Raw genomic sequence first — 25,411 nt, 5'->3', positions numbered from 1 at the left:
ACATTGCACTGTTTTATCATCGAGAAGTGCTGCTCTTTATGCCACATGCCATTTGAAAGATGTAACGTAGCACATAATATGCTAATAATATGGAATAAGGTTCTTGCTTTAAGAGCAGTTGATTCTAAACAGGCCCTCTAATATTAGTGTTAGTAGTATTACTAACCATAGTAATGATAGCAAATACATCTACTGTACTAAAGTAAACGATTGAGGTCTCCCTTTACTTCCTTTTATGCTACCTAATTCTTCTCCTGCACTACATTTCAATGGGAAATATTATACTTTATTTACTCCACGCTATGTATTTTTAACAGCTATTTCAGAAATAGCAGATGAGCCAAATATGAAGGAAGACTAAAACTTTACAAAAGATGCAAAAAAAATACACATTATAAATATATATTCAGCTGCAGTGCGACGCGAAGAGACCCTCCAAATGAACTTTCACACAGAAAACCGGTTGTCCTCCTCCGTAGTAAATTAGCATTGGAAGCAGGTTTTGAATGAACATGGCAGTTGCTCAACGGTGGCCAACTGCAGTCAAATAACCGTGTTTGAAGAGGGAGGGTTTACTTGAATGTCGGTTTGTCCTCCTGTTGTACCTAAAGCTGGGTGCGGCACACTAGGGTGAGTATTTAAAGCACTAAGAAGATTTCTGTGGTTAACAGTGAGATAACATAAACAAAGTTACTATCTTCAATATTTACAAACCCAACAAATACTCGCCTCGCCTGATTAGTTAAAAAACGGTTATTGTAAAGATATTAAAAACACATATTTGAGCCATGTTCTGGCACGTTACTTTATAATGATGAGCATGGCCACTGCAGTTTATTTTGACTCAACACAGCTCAACAACAAAGTGCCACTTTGTGTTTGTACCAACCTATTACAGGTCGAGCGAGTTCCTGCACAAAGACGACGCTTTGAAGGCGCCGACCCGCCTGCTCGCCTTGTAATTCAAATTACCAACGTGTCGCAGCGTGTAATCAGTTCTGAATGTCAGAGTGTGGCTATTGGTTCAAACACGGAAGTACTGCTTGTGATGTACGCGCACATTTTGACAACAGGTGTTTAGGAGAAACCACTGTTAGCAATGATTTAACAGCATGTAACCCATTTGCCACTGTCTCATTTACATCTCCAGCTGCGCAGTCATTGTTGTTGAATAAAGCCACCGCTCTGACAGGCGGCAGAACGGGAAGACGAGACCAGGCCAGTGTGAGAGGGGGATCCTCGTTGAGGCCTCGTGAGGACAGGCTATTCCGTCTTCTTGTCTCCTCCCCATAACATCTCCTCTAACAGCAGGTTAGCAGGGATCTTGTTTGTCCACATGCAGAGAAACACACTGCAGGCCCGCCTAAGTGTGCATTAAAAACATCTGTACTACTGCACAAAGGAACGATAGTTGATCCACAGTGAGTTGGTGTGTACAGTAAGAGGGGGGGGGGATTTGGTTGTCACATGTTTTTCTTGTATAAGTAGTTGATAAGGGTAACAATTAGCTTTAAGATGGGGAGGGTTTGCACAGACACACACACACACACACACACACACACACACACCCACACACACACATGCACATGCAAAAGTCCATGGATGTACAGTGCGATAGTAGCTGGAGTTGCCCTAGTAACAGCATTTACTTTCACACTGCTAATGGATACAAAGATGCTGACCTTCATGAATAAACATGCAGGCAGCATATTGTACATTTTATATAGATGCATGATATTACTTTGTTTTGGTACATTAGTCTCACAGATGCTATTAGTTGTCCATCAAAGCCTATGAGACACACACGCACACACACAGTGAAGATAATGTCCAGTGTCTATTGGTGACAGACCACAAACAGAGTCCAAGTTTGCTAGTAAGAACTACAAGTTAGATGATTTTTATGTTTTGAAATTCTTACTGATTTGACAATTTCGAATCTGAAACATCAGTGTTTCACACAAACATCGTTTCTGTATTTGCCCAATTTAAAATTAAAATTAGAATCCGAACATAATTTGAAGTCAGAGTATTTTTGTTGCGCTCTACAAGGATGGAAATGGAAAATGTTGATTGTTGGCGCAGAGGAAACAATGAGAAACAAAAGTGAGGAGACTGGATAGATATTAGCCATCAGAAAAATGAAAGGAGAAGGGAATAAAACAAGATAAGTGTGTCAATGTAATCACACTGAGGCTAATAATCCAGTTTGGGGGTCCATAGCTCGAGAACATCTTCTCGAGGCAAATTCACAGGATTCAAAGGCTTATTAGCTTGTGCACATATTCACATGCTAATAAGGCTGAGATTACAACATTTGTCACTGGAGAAGACCGTGGTCTGAACTGTGCAATAAAAACAACAACTACACACCAAGCCAGAGACCAACACACACACACACGCACACACGCTGGTTTCCATGCTCTCCCTTTCTCCAACAAAAAACACAAACATCTAAACTCTTTGTCTGCCATTCCAGCTGTAGTCTGGTTATTCAGGTCCACATTGTGGCTGAAATCATGAGAATCCTTTAGGTGTGGATCCCGGGTTGAAACAACATTATACTGTGGAAACCTCTGGAGCTCATGTATACGTTCACCCTCGCTGCCGGGCTGCCAGGAAGAACAAAGACAGACGTTACAGCAGAAGCATTCCATAAATCCACTCTGTGGTCCTTTCAGACTCAATTAAGCAAGAATAAGGAGACACGAGAAGTCAGACCGAGGTGATTAATCCCGCCTTCACCGATTCTACAGCGGATCAGGAGGGAGGGAAGGCGCCAAGTCAAAACATCAATCCAGAGATGAAACCACTGCTGACTAATACAGCACAACACAATGTGTTTCTTCAATAGGAGCAATATTTGGTGGGCAGCTTGTCTTCAGTGCAGTTTAGAAATATGAGGTCAGAACTTGTCTGGCGATGCAATTGAAACAAAAAGCAAACATAATCTACAGATGAAATTAACCAAGAGAAGGAATGTATAGGAATATAAACGCTGTGGCCAAATGTGTGCTCTCAGTGACACTACAAAGCAGCCTTAATGTGGTAGCCCCCGGGTCATATATGGATTTTTCATAAAGCCTTTGTGGGCCAGATGCAGATGACCATTTTATTGCCTCCGAATATTGTGGAGATATATGAAGCCCATCTGGCTGGGGGCAGGTCAGGAGCCTTTAGAGCCTTTAAATCATTCATACATCCCTGTGTGTGCATGTGAGAGCAGAGATCATGCGTTTGTGTGTCAGAAATCATATGTGACCAAACAACACCTGCCAGACCGAATGCTTATTTTCATATTTCAACCTCCATTTATTTCAACCAAAAAAAGAGATCAGGGTTAAATCCACTAAACTGAAATACAAAAATAAGGGACTCAAATCGAAATCAATATATGAATACAATTTACACATACATCCAGTGCTGTGGAGCAGGATGGCAGCATTGTGAGAACGACAATACTCTTGTTATGGCAATAGGGAAGCTTGAACAAGCCAACTGCTTTGTTTAGGCAACTGCGTAGCCATCTGGGACCGTCAGAGGTCTATGATTGAGTGGATCCGTGTTACGCTCAGTCCCGGTCTTAAAGCTAACAGTAAAAAAATAGAAGGGAGACTTTCAGAGAGCCATCCCAGATCCTATCTTTCACCCCCCTCCTCCCTCCCCACCCACCCACCCACCTCCATCTCTCACCGTCTGGTCTGCCGCAGCACGCGCCCTGCGCCGAGAGGGGGCCAATTCCATCATCCCGACAAATTAAACAGAAAAACAAACCGAGCCGTGCGCGGTCTGTAAAGGTGACTTTTACTGTTCGGGGTAATTATATTAGCAGAAATCGCGCGTCCCACTCGGCACGGATTCTTATCTGAAGGGGCGTTGTCTGTTTACATGGCCGATGTCTCTCAGTTTTCAACACTCTGCAATTTGATGGAAATTCCACTGAGCGCCTTCGGTCCAGACGCGGCGCGGGGGGCGCATCCGTGGCGAGCAGACAGTCCAAAAACACCAACAGGTCCCTTGCATGTGTGTGCGCGTCTGTGTGCTTGCGTGCGTGTGTGCCAGTAACGTTTGCGTGTGCGCAAAACGGTGCGTCTGTGCGCAGCGGGCGGGTGGAGGGGTGGGTGGGTCGGGGGGGGGGATATCAAACGGAATCCCCGATCACTCCTTGCCCCCGTTAACCAAAGACAGCTCTTTGAGAATCCCACTGGCGTCCACGCGCCTCCTCTCCCGGATCATGTCCTCCAAGCTGCGAAAGACCAGAGTGTGCACCCCGCTGCCGGACAGGTGCACTTTGAGGAAATACTGCTGCTGCGCCGAGTGTGCCTCCCCCCCAGCTTTGAACTCCCGCTTTCCAAAGCGGCACCAAGCTGCGAAACTTTCCGCGTTGGTCCAGCATATCTCCTCGCTGCTCAGGCCCAAGTGCCCCACTGCGTTCTGCATCACCAGGTCAGGGTGAAGCGGTCGGTAACGGTACCGATTGTTGACTATCCTCCCGTGGCGGCCGTTGCTGATCTCAAGCAGGCTGTCCTTGCGGATCTCGCCCTTGTGCAGATGAATGACCCGGTCGTCCTGCTCGTAGATGGCCCAGTGGGGGGCCTGCGCTGTGGCCACCAGCTCCAGCAGGTCCCCCGGTTTGCACATAGTCAGCAAAGTTTTGGCCGAGTACACATTCAAGTCCTCGTTCTCCCGCAGCTTGGAGAAGATGCATTCCTGGCAGCAGAAGGCTGAGTACTCCACCTCGCTGACCGAGAATGGTCCCTCCTCGGCCGGGTTTAGTTCCTTGGTGAAGCCGCAGTCGGACGGAGTCCGGTCGTCCACCTCCTCCTCTTCGTCAGAGAAGAAGTAGGCGACGCCGACTCGAAGCTCGTCCTTCTCCAGCCCGGACGGATCCCCCGTGGGCAGCTCGCTGTAGTTGAGGTGGGTGATCCGATCCAGTTGATTTCCCATCAATGACCTGGCAAGGCAGAGGCATGGACTGCGGTGTCTTTGAAGGAGAGGGGGAGAAAGATGCAGAGGTGGATATGAGTTGCGTAAAATATTGATGTCATGGAGCAAAAGCACAACATGCCCGATCGCAAGGCTGCATTTAACCCCCTCTGATCAATAAGAGAGCAGGCTAAGAAAGCACTCAACACTTCTCAGCAGTTCCTTATTGAGGGGCAGGAGCTCTCTGGTGTTATTGAGCCCAAAGAGAACACTAACGCAATCAATGATCCACTGCCCCTTGCCCCCTTTACACCCATTAGTCAATCATTAATTCCAGTGGAATGTAAATGAGCCCTTGGTTCCCACGCATAAAAAAAGATGTAAGAAGGGGGAAAAGGGAGGAAAAAATTAGTATGCTGCGGGTGCTAAAGAGCGACAAAGGAGAAAGAACTGTGATTAAGGGAAAACCCTCTGTCTTTACGCATGAGGAGAAACTGGGTAAAGAGAGAATACCTGTGCGCTCCCCGGACAAATGGCTAAATATCCTTATGGTCCATTAGTTCAGAGGGCAGTGCGGTCCCCTCGCTCTTCTTCTTCTTCTCCTTCTTCGCCTTCCCTCTTTCCTCACACACTTTTCTCTCTCTCTCTCTTCGCACCGCGCACCGGGCGCTCCGGCAGTCGTGCCTGCTTGTACTTCACTCCCCATCAGCGCCAGATAGGCCGCTTAAGTACCACGGAGAGCTCCGCCTCGGCCGGCGCGCTCCGCCCTCGGTGCGGTTCTACTGGAGCGAAGTCACGGGTCCATTACCTCCCCAGCCAATGGGAGTCTTGGAGGAGTTCGCCTGTCAGTCACCGGAGCCAATCGGCGGCCGGCGGCGATGGGCGGCTGTTACCGTGGCGTGCTTTTTGTTGTTAGAGACCTATGGAATTCTCTACATGATCAGCGGGCGAGTTTTCAAGGCAACAGTCAGCAGCGATAAACCACCTGCATATCTCAAGGCGGGCATGTGAGAGAAGCTTTTTTAAAAATTCATCTCTGATGTGCTTTAAACATTTCTACTATCTGGCAAATACTCAAAACGTGGACTCTTATCGCACGCGCGCGGTCGCTGTATTACATGATAAATGCGTCCCCGCCTTGCAGAACACCACAGCGGGGTCTGTTCTCTAATTCCCGTGTGTAGCTTGTAATTTATTTCCACATGCTTCCCTGGCTTCACCGCTGCATCACACGTGTGTGTGTGTGTGTGTGTGTGTGTGTGTGTGTGTGTGTGTGTGTGTGTGTGTGTGTGCGTGCGTGTGTTGTGTAGCCGATGAAGGGAGGGGCTGGAGGCAGGTGTGTGTTGGTGGGCAAGGAACATAACAAAGGAGTCTACAGGGAGTTTGGTACTCACTTATATAGTATCTTACTTTGCATTGATGTTGTATCTCGGAACAGATGACTGAAATTAAGATGCATATTGAATTTCATATTTTGAACTTCCACATATTGTGCCTGAGAGATAATTGTATCATCCGCACTCTCAAGTGTCTTTTCATCACTGCCCAAAGCAGATAGCATCTCACGGTTTATGTCGTCCCCTCTATGAAGTGAACATTTTGTCTAAATCCTTCCCCCCCCCCCCCTTTTTTTGCAGCTTCGAGAGAGCTCCTCAGAGTATCTTTATCTTTTTTTTACTCTTCCAGATGGTTGGAGATAGCAGCCCTCCAGGTGCTGACACAGAACGCTCCCTGTTCTTTGTTCCCACCGGTGACAGGCAGAGCGGATGGCGACTTTTTCACTGGGTGAGATATGATCATGTCAATTCAAACCCTCTCACACACACACACACAAACAGTCATCTATGTAGCCATGGGTTTGAATCGTATTTACACCTCCTTGTAAGAGCAGCAGCATGAATTTGATTGAACGCCTTTTTTTTTTGCAGTCCTGCATATTGGGATTGTGATGTACTACTCACTTTTGTGTGTATGTGTGTGTGTATTTGTCCATGTACTTACTTAAAGTCAGACAGGAAAAAAGAAAATAAGTACCAGGACCATGGCTCTCTCTCTCTCACACACACACACACACACAGACACACACACACACACACACACACACACACACACACACACAAACACACACACAAAGTGTCATAAGACTGTCAGCAATGGCTTTTGCTGCAGCACCTCCGGGCATGTGACCTGCCACCTATAATCTACAATGAGCAGAAATGAGTTTCCTTTGTAGACACCACCTTTCCTGGAGACACACATGTAGTATTTTCTCTCTCTCTTTCACACACGCAAACCTAATCATATATGCAGCTGGTGCAATAATAAGGCAGTACTGAGACAGGGTGATATTTCACAACCCCAATAATTGGATATGTCTCTATTCCCTAATTACTAACTAAATCATATAGGCTGAAACAGACTGACACGTGCACATTCAGACGTCCGCAAATACTCAAGTTTATTCAAAAAATCAACGTGCTCATCTGTGTTTCTTACTGCCTCACAAACAAACACACAAAAACAGTAAGCCAGCCACTATATTTGAAAAATATATTTTCTCTCTGTCTCTTGTGCAAGCTGACATTTTATACAACACCATGATCTGTGTTGCACCGCAACCCTGCACGCAACCACACTCCTGCTGACAATGAACATCCATAGAGAGTTAGACTGAAAAACATCATGTCGGGTTTTCCTTCTGAGAAGAAACAGCACTTTATGAGGTCGTAAACCTTTGAGGAACAAGTAGGGTGTGTTTTTGTGTAAAGCACAAATGGACAACATGTCGTGGCAACATTTCAAACATTTGTGTATTTCAGCATTCTACTCTCCGAATCACTGAATCATTAAAAGAGTGTATGAAAACCAAGGTAGCACAAATATAATGTACCATGGGTTCCTTCTTTTTTTGTGATACCAGAGTAAATCCTCTGTTGTAAGGGTTACAATAGTCCAGTTTGAGAGCACAAGTTGTTGTTTTTGTGGGGGTTGGCCACTGGGTGCGTCAATCAAATCTCCAGCAATGTATTCCTTCTGTTTAAGAGCACTAAACTCTGCGTACTCGCTCTGACAATTTTATGGGGAAGTGAAACGTGTGAAGTGAAATCCCCCACGAAATCTTGGGCCAGGAAGAAACAAAATATTTCTTCAGAATTAATATATGGCTCAGGATGTTTCTTAAAAAACGGATCACTCATCGCTTATGAAGACCTTGCCATCTGTTTGTATTTGATTATTTTCTCCTTATTTGCATGTGTTTAATCTGGCGTTGAACAGGTAGCAGAAAATAATGCCTTTCCAAAGGTTGCAGTGGCATCAACAATGACTCTGCAATTACCACCTCGGTCTTGGAGTCACGGTAAAGAATAACACTTATATAAATACTGGGTGAGAATTCTTCACACCAGGGCCACATGTGTAGTTGGAACACTTATAATTTACTTTTGCCAATGGATATTGTATCAGAATAAAAGCCCAGCATGGTAGCGACTGAACCCCAGATTTTGTTTGGCAATGATTTAAGATGGTTTAATGTTATGTAAATGAAAGAGGGGATGATAATCTTTAAATTAAAACATTTGCAAAGCTCAATATCTAATTCTTATCAAAAGCTCTTTAAATCTTTAAAAAAAGTGTTAAAGTAATTACACCCTCCAGCGTGAGTTTTGTTTGGGACTGTGATTGTAGGTACTTTGGTACAGCAGATGGTAGCTATCTACATCATTGTCATATCTATAATCACAGTGAAGACTTTGCTTTGGGGTGTTATTTCTTGAATTGAGCATGGTCTTTAATGTGGTGGGGAAGAAAAGCAATTAAGCTCAGCAGGTTTGCTTGGTTAAACCACATAATAAGTAATTATAATATGAAATCTGTACGAGCACAGTGCTGTTGGTTTTGCTGACACAAAATGGATTCCTCCATACACAGATTCCCACCTGGTTAAGTGTCTATTGCAAGACCTCCTCAGCAGGATCGATGCTCTATTACCATCAGGAGTTTATCTTGGTCTCATCTCTGAGCAGCAATGGACTGTTTGCTTAACATTTTTTCGTGCAAAGGGTTGAACTCAGAGCTTTACTTCTTATTTAAAGTTGCAAGGCGTAAGGCATTAACACTTGCTCTAAATCAGTAGGGGGTAGCATTTCATCTCTACAACCAGGTCTGGTTGTAACTACTTACCAATGGGAGGGCAAGAAACGTAAAAATGTCAACCAAACTTGAAACTTTGGGAGCCGGTGCCGTCTTATTTTCTTCACATGCAACTTAAGTTAATGTTAGCTATCTGTATGTTTGTGCTAATAACTGTCTATTTACGCCACATTTGTTTCCTTGATTAAAGTAAAACTGTCAGAAACGAGACAATGGCCCCCCTCGTCTCTTCTTCCCCGCGGCAGCACGGCCGGATGCCGCCACTCTCTCGTTTAACAAACCTCTTTTGGATTTTCATAAGATATTGAATTGGGGCCGAAAGTGCTGTGCTGCATAAATAATCGGATAATTTGCGAAAATCCTAGTGAAAATCAATAAGGCTTTCCCACCGTATTGATGATGTCTTAAAAGATGTTTGTCATCATGTCTTCGGTCTATACAAACAAGAGGAGACGTCTTGAGATGGTGGATGTTGCTACCAGTGTTAATGCAAAAATTGGTTGCTGTTGGCCTAAAGAAAGCAAACATGCTTGTCTTTCATGGAGATGTTCTGTAATGTCTAAACATTTGAGTGTTTTGCTGGCTTAAAGGCCCTGGTTCACATCCAGGCAGTCACATATGGCATCAAGCTGTCCCTAGACGTCGCACAATTCAACAAGGGAAGCAATTGCCATAGTTTGCTCACAAAACACTCCTTTTGCCAATATGAAGGATTGAATTGGCAAAAGTCTTTCTGTGTTCCACCAGTTCCAAAAGTGTCCCTCCATGTGTCTGCTAATACAGACGCCCCCCTCTTTGTGATGCAAAACAATTTAATTTGTTGTACTGTTTACAACAATGTTCCTCTAAAAAAGGGGGAGGAGGCTTTTGATCATTGTAACTCAATGTCAATACGCTTGAATTCATGTAACGTCATTTTTTTTCGGATTACATTTGGTTTTATCTCTGAAGTGATATTATTCACATCTGAGCAAGTCTACGCTCTCTTCAATAAATAAAGTTTTTGCAATATTTTAGATCTTTTCATTAACTCTGACAGACAAGATTTCACAAAAGTAATATAAAAAAACTGTTACCCAAATCCTTTTTTGTCTGATAGTATCCTTTTTGTGTGTTTGTGTGTATATGTACAGACAGGTTTTGTGTGTTTGTATGAGTGTGTGTGTCTCCCATGTGTTTTGTTCCAACTCCATCTGTCTCCCACTGAAAAGCTGGTCTTCCGCTGGGTCTTATCAGCTTTCCTCAGACTGTGGACTGTTACTCATTCAGGGGCCCCTCATCTGACACATGTGAAGCCCATTGATGTGGCCTTGAATTTTAACTTCTGCAAATTCAACTCGTCTCCATCTCCAACTTATTTCTGCTACAGTTGCTCTATTCTCAAAAGACCTGTACCTTCCACAGACCTGTACCTTTAACATACCGGTACTTTTTACAGACCTGTACCTTCCACAGACCTGTACCTTTAACATACCGGTACTTTTTACAGACCTGTACCTTCCACAGACCTGTACCTTTAACATACCGGTACTTTTTACAGACCTTTACCTTTCACAGACCTGTGCCCTTCACAGACCTGCACCTTTCACGGACTTGTACTTTTTACAGACCTGTACCCTTCACAAACCTCTACCTTTCACAGACCTCTACCTTTCACGGACCTGTACCTTTCACAGACTGTGTAGTTTTCACAGATCTATCACAGACAGAAAGATGAAATAGAAGAAATAGCCATACATGCCTGCTTTTTTTCATCCCCTCCCCCCTGTGTGGTTGGTGGAGTCCATTGGTATGCAGAGTTATGTTGGCTGGCGTTTGCAGGGGAAGGATAAAACGGTAATCAGTGGCAATGAAGCAGCTCTCGTCCCAGAGAGCAAATGTGCCAACATCAGCAACAGCACCAGACCATGTGTGTATGTGTGTGTGTGTGTGTGTTCTTGTGATTATTTATGTGTAACAGAAAGCGAGGGGTATCAAAGAGGTCAGACAGAGGTTATTGTCTTGACAGTTTTTTTCCCTCGTTTGCACAGTGACAGGATCACAGCCATCATAACACAGCAAATGGCTTTGCTCTTTCTTGAGAGTGCCTCCTCAGTATTGAGCACACTAAATTGATTGGGAGGAAGAATTGTTGTCTCTACAGACATATGTAATGCTCACTAGATTTATTATTGTTAGAATAGAATATTGAATAGAACATTGTTAGAAATATAACCAGATGCATGTCGTTATCATGGAGGCAAGGCATTTAAAAAACTTCACTTTTAGGTGTGTTGCGTAACAAAAGTAAATCACGCAACACAACCTAATAAGAAATTCAATCGATAAAATCCATTTGTCTGGAAGAAAAATCTTGAAGGCAATAAACAATCAGATACTCAGCAGAATACTGTGGGGAACTGAAATGGCCGCTTCCAGCCAGCAGCTGGCTAAATAAAGGATAAAGAATCTACCACTCTGAAATCAGCGACCTTAACCCTGACTATTCTCCTTAGCGTCTAATTTACACATTCCACATCCTGACTTCTAAGCGCATAAGCACATTAACATGTGTTCCCTCCTAATTCACGTTATCTCTGTCTATAAACGTAGTTGATTTAAACGGTTTACTGAATATCTGGCTGAGCTGAAAGTGTTGACTGAGGGGACTGAGCCAGATGGCGGAATGATAGACAGGTTCCTGGTGTGATTTCCAAATCAAACATATTGTTTTTCTAATTATGTTCATGTTCCTCCTTTTTCTTTCTACCGTGTTAATTGTAGCTGGGGGTTTGTGTGAAGATCTGTTGGCTGGAGTGAAAAAGGTCAAGTTGAAACACATGAAACATTATTTGACTTTGTTAAAAACTGTGTTTTATTGAAGTGTCTTCATCAAAACATACAAATAAGCTGTGTTCTCACATCCACTTGCCCTGACTGGCCCTGTTACGACAGACACAGTGATGGAGGAGAGGTTGATTTTCTAACAGGTGCCTCATTGCAATTTCGATTGTCAAGCATTTGTGTGCCTTGAACTTCCTGCCTGCTTGAAACATGCTTGCGGTGCACATCACGTGACCAGTGTTGGTATCAAGCTTTTGATCAATAAATGTGCCCTTAAAGGGCATTTAACACCATCTCACGAAGGACGTGCCGGTCCTCGCGTAGAGGCGTCGTGAATGCCTGGTGGTTGTTCCAGTCTCACGATCAGCTGTCTGTGCCACTGCTTCTTTTTTAATGAAGTGTTCCCTGCAACGCAACATTCCTCCTCGGACCACCGCACCAGGGTAAGCAGAAACCTTATCGGCCGCCAGGTTCATTTAATTTAAGGTGGCGTGTATTTACTCGTGCCGATTCTGCACCTCTTGCACAAGGATATCGAATCCCCTCGGGAGAAGCTTTTGTGGCAGCTGTGCTGAAGACTGTTCTCATAAGGTAAAGCAGAGTGCACAACGGCGGTGATGATAAGATTGGTCATGACCGAGGCCAGCCCGCTCTCAAGCTGACCGATAGCATGTTTTCAAAAATGTCAGCCCCTTATAAGCGGTGCTGCATTCGTATACCTCTGTATACCTCAGTGGTTTAAGACCTTAGCTGTGCGTTCTATTAATCACTACTCCAATATTCCACCGTCTGAGTCCTTACGCGCTTTCAACAGGTTTGCTGAGGTCTGGCATTGAAAAGGTTTGTGTTGAATCTCTTTCATATTGTGTGTGTGTGTGTGTAGATTCAGCATGTGACTGCCTGCTGTGTGGCCTGGTCCCTTGTCTGACACGTCAGCCTAATCTGCTTTCAAACAGCCTTGTAGGCCTCTGGCCCTGATTTGTGTGTTTGTGTGTTTGTGTGTGTGTGTGTGTGTGTGTGTGTGAGTATATGTGTGTGTGGTTTGGAGGGAGACATTAAGGCTTGATGTAGGGGGTTCAAATAAGGGTTAAGGTAGGACATTCCTGTTATGGATTGCAGGGCCACGAGAGTGTACACACACTGTATGTGCACATCCAGTTCTCACCATGCATGCTTGCAAACAAAGATGAATTTCAAGACAGAATTGTGGTTATGAATTCCTTACATTTTGCCGTTGCAATTTTTATGGTGTAATCGTTTCCAGTCCAGAGTGTCAAACATTAACGCAAGCCCTCTTGCACAGCTACAAATGCAGTAAATTTAGAATGCAGATAGTTTTTGGGCTCACGGCGCTTTCTGTCTTTGTCGTGCACAGTCGTTCCACTCACGTTCATATATGGAATTTAACCCTTACTTACAGACAAATAGAGAAAGGCCGGCGTTCTTTGACCTCTCGGCTACATGGCGCTCCTCTAAGCATGATTTCCTTGTGATTTGTTCAGGACACTCTAGACCAGGTTTGGACACAGTGACCATCAAGCATTGCAAAACTAATCATTTTTGGTGCCGTTTTTTGAAAATGCATAACAGCAGAAAAAGCGTGTTAGCTTCCTCCATTGGACTGAAATTTAGCTGTAACAAATGTGACAGTATAAAAAAAGAACCGAATGCCGCGGTTCCGTTGGCTCGAGTAGATTTTGCCGCTTTGTCTCCACTCGTACGGTCATGTCATTGCTGCAGCTTCCTCCACCACAACAACCATTTCCCTTTGTGCTAAACTTTTGGTATTCTCATCTTTTACTGGGATTGTGTTCGTTAAAAGGGGTTTATTATTTTCCTTGCTGCTCCTAAAGTTCTTTGCGAGCTCCCTCAAAGAACCTCATCAGTTTCTTGTCACAAACGTGTTACTGACTGTTGTAGTACAGAGAAGCTTTGAAAAAACTTGGCCGACTCGTGTTCTCTCATCTTTCAATCCCACAGGAATTAGGGAGTGTGGAAAAGGGACGGAGCGCCGGTTTAATCATGCCGTCCAGCACCAGGAGGAACCCTTCCAAGTGAGGCGGCCCTTTTTAATGCTGCTTAAGAGGTTTGGATGGCCCATTGTTCTCTGTGGGAGGGTTTTGTTAGTTGTGGTTTGGCTCAGACATGAACTCAGAACACTTAAGCTCATCCTCAGATAATGACTGTTGGGTCCTTTTCTTCTCACTCTCACCCGGTGATTCACCAAACAAACAAACCGCACGGACCACAGGTCTCCTCGAAGAGACCTCTCCCTCCAGCCGACCTCCAGAGGCTCCGTCACATGATCCCTCTCATGAGCCTCATATAGCCGCGCTAAGTCCAATGTTTACTGAGAAATAATGCGGCCTTCAAACCAAATATCACTCCTTAACCACGCCACTAAAATCACCGGGCAGCCAGTCTGTCAGCTGCTATTTTCCTTTGCTATTAAAAACAAAGGGGCTTCCGAGGGTGCATCCTAAAATAACTATCTGCAGACAGAAAGACCACATCACCTTTTAGAGTCAAATGTGAACCGTAGATTGAACAACCTTCAGTTGTCAGAAATGATCCCTGAAGGATTGTGTCTTCACCTCAGGAGAAGAGATTGTGTGAACTTTAAGGGCAGAGAAGCAGCCGGGGGTAAACATGGCTGCTCGCTCAGGCGTTGACTCCTGAGTGGATCCTCTTTACCGGACAGAGGTAGAGCAGAGGGGTCCTGATTCCCACCCCCCGACTTGGTTATAGCGCCGACGGCTAAAGGCAAACACACGCGATATGAGCACACACACATATTGCACATTGCTCAGGTTCCCCCTCTGGTTTCCCAAATTGTCATCCAGCTTTAAAAGGTATCTGTCTGCATATTTGTGTCCTGTGGGATTTCCTTTCCTTCATATCATGCCCTTGGTCCCCTTCTCCCCTTTTCCCCTGTTCTCTTTTGCTCCTCTCAGGTGGAATGGCCTCTCCTATTTCACACATCTCCTTCCATTTTCCTCTCTTTTATTTCTCTTTCCGCCTGCTTCTTGGTTATGTGCCTTCTCTCCCCCTTTTGACATTTCTAGCTGGTAATCTAAAAGGCCTGCCATTTTCTGCAGTGGTGAAAGCTTCGCCTGGCTCTTTTGTATCTTTCTTCCTTCACCATCTCCCACGTCGGCCATGCTCTCGCTCAATAAAGATTTTTTCTTATAATTACCTGCACTGTCGTTCAGTATCTTTCAAATTCTCCACTTTTATTTTTCCTTCTTTCTGCACCCTCCCAACCTCTGGAGCCTTTGTTAAATGTGTAAAAGGAGCACGGGGAGAGCTAGGCAGAATAGGAATTCAATCAGTGAATGCTACCAAATAAGCACAAGAGGTGAATGCAGGCTTAACCAGACAAAAGAGCCATGAGTGTTCTGAAAGACTTTATTTTTAAAAATATCTCCATGGTTTTCGGTGATGGTGTTATGCATATTCATTGTGAAAACATCAGCCATCCTGGTACACAAACAGTATTTGGAAACTTCATATTTTTGTGGCTTTAAACAAGAAGTCCAACTGTTTTCTGATTAACATTTGTGGACAATAGTAAAAGTATTGCAACACGTCTGGATAATAGAAAATTAACTAACATTGATGGGTGAAAGCACACTTGAACTATTCTATAAATCCAGGACAAATACCACGGTTTGAGCTGCATTTATGGGACATATTCAGTTCTGAACGACACATCTGTCTTTTCAAAAAACACGTTTGGGGAGCTTCTTCGGTATTGGTTTTGGCTGGTGCTCCCCAGCTTTACAACATGACCCTCATTGAGCAAATTTATGAAAGGCACTTATGCCTGCAGCATTATGGCCGGAGCCAAGGATGGTGAATTAATCCACACAGGTTCTGTGATGGGAATTAGTCAGACAAACACACTTTTTCCTGTAGATCCCTGTGTGGATTAAAGTTAAAGTGTGGTCAAAGTTAGTGCAAGAATGTGTAGGTGGGCCCCATTAGGCAGTGGGCTCCACTTCACGCACCGGCTGTGATGTGCTATGAAAGCAAGTGATGAATGCTGTTCCCTCGTCTTCTCTTCACATTCCAGTGTGGCTGCATTGTAGACGCCTCTTTTTTCAAGCCAAGTCAAAGATTGATCGTCAACGGTGTTTTTCTGCATATACCTCATGCATATGTTCACAGGTTAGTGTGTGCATTGAGGGATTGTGTGAGCCCGGCTGCATCTGCCATGTTTATTACCTTTTGCTTTGTGGCTGCTTGCTTTGCCGCCGTGAGATCAGACGCGTCTGTTTGAATTTCTGTGCAGGGACGCTGTTTTTTTTTTCTTTTGTACCAGTGACTCTTTCTTGCTTTTGCAACATCCCCAAACTCACCCTTCCCCCTCACACACAAACACACACACACACACCTCAGCATCCCATTTTCTTCTCCCCCTGTGATATTTCCTTACAGTGTGGTGCCTGTCATACAGCTTGCTGTTGCGCTTGACAGTTCAGCAGCTTGTGGCTTCTGCTACTGTATGCATATGCAATTTCATTACCGATGCTCCCCACTGACAGAAAGTTCAGCTCTATGTGGATCTCTGCTTGTTTTAAATATCTCAGGTGACAGTCTTGTGTGGTGGTTGTGGTGCAGAATGTTGCAGTGTTTTCCGAGCAGATGCCTTTTTTGTGTGAATATACCAGTGTTCCTGTGTAGTTTTATTGTAATGAATACATTCATGGTTTGATTTTATTTGATTTTATATGTGTTTTGTGATTTATTAATGATAATGTATTTCCCTCTAGTGCCATCACCAGATTGACATTTGTAGTTTTGCCTAAAATGTCTGTGTTTGAATGGATTGCCATGAAATCCTTGTTCCCCATCAACAGGTCAATATTTTAATAAATTTACTAAGTATCTTTTATAACACTTTCGATCTAATCAGGTTTTCATTAGTCTCAACTGGACTTTGTCTTTGATGGTAATTAAAAAATGTTAGCATGCTAAACTAATATGGTGTAGATTGTAAACATTATACCACCTTTGCTAGACTGTTAAAATATTAGGTTATATTATACATGTTGTAAAGACTTTATAGAAACATCTAGTTTAGTCCTCAAAGTCTGGCCCCGCGCGTAACACCCGAATAATGTCTCAACACCAAAGCCAGTCATCGTTTAACTTGAAATTCTGTCAATATGTCACTTGGGATAAATACTTTAATGATGTTTGATCCCACGCAATAAGAGAGTGCACATTTCGCTTTTGAGAACGTATGTGCTCAGGAAAGCGTGGCTAATGCATTTCCTGTGCCCATTTGAGCCGAGCATGATAGAGCGGCAGCGATGAGGGACGTTCCTAATCTCTCCCCACACAGGCAGGTGGCCTCTTGTCAGACAGCCAAGGCGAGAGGCGAAATTAAACCTGTAAGTCATACCTGCTGCCGTTGTTCTACATTTGCATTTAAATATATTTGACCTCCCCAGCAGTAAGGCCCTGCTCTGTCAGATGGGGGTCAGTAATGACGCCATGTTACAAGTAGCTTCTTCTTCTTTTCATTTAATTCTAGGGTCGCCCGTGCGTGTGGATGAGGACCACAGCCAGACAAATGAATGACTCCCACACGCCCATTTTGGACTCTGGATCAGTTTCTCTGTTTTTTCCCAAGTCAAATACTGCAATATTTTTTTGAATCTATGAAATAACCTTTGTTGCCTAAAACAAAGAGACGCAGAAGCGGCCCTGACCGAGCCTCTGCATGTGACGAGTTGAGTGAGTAAAGGACCCTGGGAAGATAAACTGGGTATTTTATTACCAAGTATCAGAGCGGGTTTACTTAGTTTTATGCAATAAAACACTTTTCTTTTGGTTTAGGCAACGAAGGCACTTTGTTATGTCCTTAAATTAGGTCAACGTTGACTTTGTTTCAGATAGTAAAGAAACAAATGTGTTTGTCTGACTCATGCATTCATCCTCCACCCGTCCCACTCACGTTACACAGACTCACCGCATCAGTTGCTTGGACGTCTAATAATGACGCAAAAGGTGTTAGATTTGCGTTGGTTTCAGACAGAACAACTAGTTGTCTGGTCTGAAGGAGACCTTGAGCAGTTGAGGGACTTCTCTGTTTTGTGATTCTACAGCTTGGATGCCGAGGGCTGAATAATTAAATTGAGATCACAAGGCTGTTTTTTTTTCTTGTTAAAACACGAGACTCAGGGTTATAAGGTAAATGCACACAAAGAAACCAAATCCACACCTTGGGTGTTTTATAATAGTTCATGTGGATCAGTGTGATCCTATGGACATTTTTGAATATTCTCTTGTCCTACACTTGATAATTGTATCTCCTTTAAAGCACATTGAAGCCATTAAAACATTGCCCACTCGTGCTTGTTGTTGATGAAAACAAATTACTCCCTCCCCCGCCGGAGTCAGAGAATGACCTTGGGACTGGTGGTGATGCTGTGGCTCAGACAGAAAACCAACCAAACGGACATGTGACTGTTACAGAAAAATAAAAAATGACAATCTGTAAGGTAGTCTGGTAGACTGCGCGTAGGCCTAAAGGTTTCCTGATCATTTGGGTTCCATTCTGTATTCCTCGCTTTCCATTTATACACCCCGTCACCCTTCAATAATTATTGGATGGATGACATTTAGTAGAAACATTCACTTTGAAAATTCACTTTCTTTTTGAAAAGGACGTTAACTAAAAGTGTCTCTATGTGTGTATATCTATAAATCTCTCTCTCTCTCTCTCTCTCTCTCTCTCTCTCTCTATATATATATATATATAACAATTCATATGGTTAGAGGTAATGTATATATCTTTATATATATATCTTTATATATATATATATATATATATATATATATATATATATATATATTACCTCTAACCATATGAATTGTTTCTGCATCTCCCTCATGATCCGTGCTTTACACACCACAGACTTGATCTTTTTTGAAACTGCGCAACCATTTCGTTTGGGTTAGAGGATTTTCATTCAAAACCCAATTATAGTCACATTCACACGCGCTCGCACACGCACTCATACACAACAGAATGAAAACCTCTGGCCGATACAGTACGTTCAGATTCCGCCCTCAACTGTACCGAGCATCATCAGTTGCGAAGTTATTTTTCATTATGTCGTATAATTGACTCAAATCAATGGAGCTGTCGGTACATTGTCCCTCACCTGAGGGTTATCACTTTATTCTGTGGCTCTTTCTCTGGGTTTTTATCCCCTTTTTTGTGTGTGTGTGTGTGTGTGTGTGTGTGTGTGTGCGTGTGCACGCGCTCACAAACAGAAACACAACACAAAAGCCTGATCTTCCCATTTTCTCATGTAAATAGAATCTTGGTTTCTGTTTTTCTCGGCTTCCTGGAAGCTTCAGGATCACAGGCTGTTTTATGCCTCAGAAACATGCTCACATCCACACAGTTAGAGACACACACACGCGGGTTTACCCACGCGGTATCACGGCACGGGAGGTCTTTTAACTTGAGTTCTTTGGGTAAAGCTTTTATTGGCTTCCCACCGTCGGCCACAAACTGGACCTTTTGTCCCTCGCACAAGCACTCCCACACACGCACAGCATTTCAGAGGGCAGTGGACACTTCAGCCATTAGCAGTAATTATGACTCAGTGACGAAAAAAGGGCCCCGTCATGTACTTCCACACGGAGGCACACGGACAGCAGAGCACAGAGGGAGGCCGGCCGGATGAGAACGACGAGGCGGTCCCTCATGTCGGTCCGAGAGGCACGCAAGCTTTTTTTAGAAGAGGATCTTGCAACAGATGACGAGCATGCACTCGCATTTGTCATTTCTCCCTTTCTGACAAACATTTACGGTTCAAAGGCCCGAAAAAGATAACAACAAAAGTAAAGATCTCGGGGGGGGGGCATTACAGAAAGTGTGACAAAAGGGGAAATGGATATTATTTTAGCTGTTAATGCTACAAATGTCATCATCTAACTAAAGTAGGCTTGGATTTTCCCACTGGGTGAAAAACTGCCAGCGCAAAAAGAAAAAGAAAAGAGAGCCACAATAATCTGCACGTGTGATGCAATAAAACTGGGGGCTGCATAAGCTTCGGGAGACACATGACAACAACTTGTCTACTAAGAAATTCTAGATGACAAGAAAATGCATAACTGCGCTGGATAGCTGAATCTAATTGACAGCTCAAAACAACCTCATGGAAAATAACAAGATGCATGGAATGACAGGGGAAATGAAGAATAATTAAAGTAGCCACGATGCAGAGAAATGCTGTGAATCCTTAGGGATGGTCAGTGTAACATTGGAGGTATATGTGCTATGAATAATGATTTCTACATGCAGTGACAAATTACAGAAACTCATATAAAGAAGTGAAAAAATCCAATAGCAGAAAAACAATTGGAGCTGCTTTTGTACTGCAGCAAATTTCGTATTTATTTTACACAATTCTGAAACCTAAATGTTTGAGTTAATGTGCTTCAATATTTTGTTGTGTAGTGTTGTGTTATTCTTCAGTGCAGCGGAGCCGTTTGTTTGAAAAAAAGAAGGGAACTGATTCTGCTGCAATGAGGCCGTCAGAAGATTCTTGTGTGGGATTTTAGTTTTTCTTCTGAGACCATATGCAGCGCTTTGTTTCACTGGGAGACGTGTTTATTTTCAATGCCGCAGACCTACATTTCTCTTATCACCTTGAAGGATTACAGAGGCAGAAACATTGACCCTCTGTGACAATGCTTATTTTTTTCATGTTGAATTGAAGAAGAATCCAGTGGTGGAAGATACGTCTCCTTATTGCTACACAAATCACACCACTGTGTATTTACTGGACGGACGATGAATCCAAAGATATGGCTGCAACTGAATTTTCCAATCTCATACAACTAATGACAACTCTAGCAACTGAGTGATTGCGCTTGTTGGCACCAGCAAAACAACCCGTCCTCTCGTAAGACTCTTCCTGTTATAAGAGAATTCAATAGGTTTTGTAATAATCTCACTGAAAAGAGAGAGTACATGAAAAACAATGCGGCACAGAGACATTTGAACTACAATTAAAAAGATAGAAAACTGTATTAGTTCAAATGAAGGTAAATGTAATTCTATAAATAAAGTGAGGGTCTTAAGTAGGGATGCCAATAGATGCGATGTGTATGCAGAACTCAAATCGCTTCAGGAAATAACTTCCGAACTAATTCGTCTCATGCAAATTAAGAAATTTGAATAATGTTACAAGCGCGGGGATAATTTTGTACCATTTAAATGCATGAGCAGATCTCTCCGCGCCTCATTTTCTCCATACAATAATCTACACTCAAGTGTCTTTATAGCAGTTCACCTCTCCCTTTCCCTTTATGCTTGTATTTACTGATCTACAATATCAGTGTACAACACCCTGCTTTATTGTATTTAATAACTTCGGTGGCTGAATGAATAAGTAAAAGGTTTTAATTGACTAATCATTTTATTGTGATTATTAACACTAGCAGAAAAGTGGCATTATATGGTGTGATTAGCACTGTTTTCATATAGAAAATACAAACCTTTCATACAATGTATTCAGACCCTGGAGCCTCAGAAGCAACATTTCGGGGGTTCCCTGGAAAATCCAAATTGAAGAACATTTATTCACAAATATGAATACGGAACATCACTGGCTGAAAGCATAACATATTTTATTTTTGTAATAAAATACTCCCTCCACGATAAAAGGACACCCGATACATCAGCAGGAGCAGTTGGATCCAAACACCTGGGACTGAAGGAGGGAAAAAAAGGTTTAATTCAAGGCTCAAGGTTACCAGGAAGACTAATCCGACGAGGGGATGGAGTGCAGTAAAGGGACGGGTCCGGGACAGGTGAGGGTGATGAGGTGATACTGCTGGAGAACACGCAGGGAGCTGATTGGTAAATAATGGAAACAGGGAAGGCCTGGTGATTTAGAGCAACGGTGAGAAAAGGCAGCAAATAGACAGGAAACAGACAGGACTACCAGACGGACTGTCCACACTTTTTTTTGTAAGTGATCAGATCAGATTTGTGTGTCCAAGCTTCTTTCATTCGATGTAGTCGCCTGTAACAAAGAGAAGCTACAGCGCTGTTGCTAAATCTTATTTAATGTGGATTCATAAAATGCAGATATATAGTAGCTTTACCTGACACTGGGTGACACATACTGGAAACATCATCAGCTTCATCTCAACGCGAAGATTCAAATTCCTCAAACTGTCATTTTTCTTTGATGCAGTGCAATGTATCAAGTTGAATCGCTTCAAATCTCTGAAGGATTGACGTGAAATATGAACGGTGCATTGAACAGGAGGTCCGTGCATCAAAGTAAAGAATGCAGATTGACAAAACATGACAGGTGAATAGAAATCATCTGAGAGATTTGGTGGGAGAGAGGACGACACTGTGTAAAACCACATTACTGCAGCCCTTTGGATCACTGTTGATCGATTGTACGTCTACAGCATTCCTTTTTTATTGTGTTTTAGGATTTAATATCTGTGTATATACATCATCTTTATTTTAAAAAGTGTGTGCCGTTCAGTAATAATAATAACAACCGCTTTCCAGTAATTCTCATTCGATCTTCCGGCTTCAGGAAGCCTTTGTTTAATTCAGGCGCACACACACCAACATCCACAAATACATTTCTTTTATGAATCGCATCTACTTGATTTGTATTCGATAGATTTTCTCCTGGGAGGCCCGTCATCGAGTACAACGGACTCAGCAGTACGCCATGTGTACTGCTGATGAATTTAAAGAGAGTGGAATAAGGGGGAGCGGGCGTGATATGTAACAGAGGACAGCGGAAAGGGGGGGGGGGGGGGGGGGATGAGATCTAACCTGAGGATGTAAAAATAAGGTAGTGCTTATGTGTGTGTGCTCACACCTGCATGCCTTAGCATATATATTCAAAGCCTGCCGTACTCTAACTGCGATCACATGCCTGCCGGTATGTTTGCTCCACTTCCTGTATTGATCTATTTGGCTGGAAAAAGGATCCTTACAAGTGCACATTCTCTTGAGTGACTTATTTATGGTGTTGACACGCGCTTATGGAGGCTTGTAAGGAAGAGATGATACTACTCGATGAGGAATATTCCGAGATGTGTAGAGATAGTGGTGGGGTAGAGAAGGGGAGAGGGAGAGCGGGGAGACAGCGAGGAAGAGGTTACAGAGGTGCCTTTCCATCCAGGATGATGGAAATTAAAGTGAGGATTAGAAAGATAGGGAGGCCGGATGAACAGGGAGGGGTGAGAAATGGTGTCAGGGATGCGCTCACCTCGCTTCTCTCTGTGTGTCAAATTATATTCTTTCTTTCTCTTCCCTTCCCTCCTCTGCAGCAAAAGGAACCCGCAGCCTGTTTGCTGGTCATGCCCTCAGCGCCTGATGCTCATCCTACTGAAGCATTACATTAACTTGTGTGTGTGTGTGTGTGTGTGTGTGTGTGTGTGTGTGTGTGTGTGAGAGAGAGAGAGCTGTGAGGGCGTTTAAGTCACACAGAGGATTTCTCCCTTCATGGCCACAGATCTGGGAACAGCTTTACCCTTAAACCAAATCCTTATTCTACCCATCCGAGCGTAAACGGAACTACGGACTTACAGTCACCGTGAACAAGGAGCTTCACCCTCAGCCTGTGGGAACCAGCTGACACACACACACAGACACACACACACGTCTAGACACACACATGTGACTGTGTTCCCTTTTTTTCATCAGCAGGTTCCATCTTAGATGTTGTTTTTCTCATGGTTGGCTGAATGCTCACCGCGGCCTGCTCAGTTCTCCCTTTCACCTTGTTTTGTGCGAGTGTTTTTGTGTGTGTCGGTGGCTGTGCAACGCGTAAGTGACATCTCGAAGCCATCGCCGTGTGCTCCGCGCATACGGCCGAACGACCTGGCAAAGTTGAGATTGGCACTTTGTCACCACGATCTGCATCTCCCGCCCACAGTGACCGGTCGGCGAACAGGAGGTCGTGCTGAACACTCGACAGATGCCTGCGGGGATTCGAAATGCCGCTTTGCACGGTCAGCTACGAAAAAACATAAAGGTGAAGGTGGGCTGCACACACAATCAGCACACAGGGAGACCCACAACGTGTCACCCCCCCCTCAATTGGGGCAAACCCGTTTGCTCGTGAATATGTTTCTTTTTATTTAATTCATTTAAATGCACATATTCCTTGAGGAAACGTGGTTATTTTCCGTACATCAATGTGTGAGTGTGCGTCTTGTGTGTGTATCCGGGCTGGTATTCGGGGGGAGGGGAGGGGCTGACCTTTTTTTGCATGCCCTGATACCAGATGAATACGGTTGGTTAGGGTGCAGAGGCACCAGCTAACGGTCACATTGTCAAACAGCCGACAGGCGCTCTGAAGAGACCAATTAGGATTGATCATCGGCTCCTATTAGCGCGGTTACACTGCGGCGTGGTGCGATTGCTTAATGAGAAGAGTCATAGACGGGATGAGAGGACAAATGAAAGAGAGATGCAGTCTGCCGGCCTCCTTCGGGAAGAGTTTCGCCAAAGCTTTCTCAGTACAATATTCCACTCTTTCAACAGGGGGGTGAGAGAGGGGACAGATTTGACTAGTAATTACTGTGTGTAATAGATAAATACAGAAATACAGGGAGGTGCTGGCTTGGATGAGTCCTTTGAACCTTTTTTTTTTTTGACTCATGGCGCATATTTTTATTAAAACAGTGGAGCAGAGATTCTATATAAATCACAATGAATAATTACGCCGACATCATCCTGTTGGACTTAATTGAAAACACAATGTTGTAAAAACACTAAAACATCAATCATCTTAATTGATGTGTGTACATTTCAAAGTCAGTGAAGGCTGCAATCAGATGCGCCATAACTAACTTTTGTCTTTTGGAAGCCTCAGGGTTTAGAACGAGGGTTTTTTAAATGGGATGGATAGTTAATTAGATAAATGTATAATGCAAGTAACATTCATCATGTGCATGCTGGTCATTTACATGGTGATCGAGCCCACAGAATGAAAAAAAGTCAGAGAAGGTTGAGATTAGATGACAAAAATGTCTTTGCATTATGGCCATATGCAGAAAATTAATGAAGTTAAAAAGTTACTCTTATCTAGATTTCACTAAGTCGTATGTTTTTCTTTTGTATCAAACTGTAAAAACAGAAAGAAAATGAAAAACACTAATGCGCATTGTGAGGGATGATCTTTTTTCAGGAATAACACCCTGAAAGCCTGCAGAGAGTAAATCACCGGCAGGTAATCAGCGAGCATGATGGTGTGTGTGAAGGTATTATGGTCTTTTGATGAATGTTAGGCACGTCTTCATTGCTCTCTTTGCCCTTTGACCCCTCTCTCTTCTCCTGCTCTCACTCCGTTCCACCCTGGATCTGTCCTCTCCGGCGTGATGGGGACGGATCCGAGCGGCGCGGCTTATACCGGCACACTGGAGCAGCTCTTTGGATCAACGGCTTCGGTGGTGCTAAGACCCGCAGACGGGAGAGGGAGTGCGGAGCCCCCCC

General features: G+C 43.7%; 1 protein-coding gene across 1 annotated transcript; it reads right to left on the bottom strand.

Annotated features, from left to right (window-relative positions):
* Nucleotides 1–3,291: 3,291 nt before the first annotated feature.
* On the bottom strand, nt 3,292–5,633 carry lratd1 (LRAT domain containing 1). Its single transcript, XM_040161241.2, has 2 exons — nt 5,440–5,633; nt 3,292–4,984 (listed from the first exon to the last, which is right to left on the bottom strand). The coding sequence occupies exon 2, from the start codon at nt 4,945–4,947 to the stop codon at nt 4,159–4,161; it is 789 nt and encodes a 262-aa protein (XP_040017175.1). The 5' UTR covers nt 4,948–4,984; nt 5,440–5,633; the 3' UTR covers nt 3,292–4,158.
* Nucleotides 5,634–25,411: the final 19,778 nt, after the last annotated feature.

This window comes from Gasterosteus aculeatus, chromosome 18, assembly GCF_964276395.1.
Source record: "Gasterosteus aculeatus chromosome 18, fGasAcu3.hap1.1, whole genome shotgun sequence".
NCBI classification, from domain to species: Eukaryota; Metazoa; Chordata; class Actinopteri; order Perciformes; family Gasterosteidae; genus Gasterosteus; species Gasterosteus aculeatus.
This window is presented reverse-complemented; position numbering and strand designations above follow the sequence as displayed.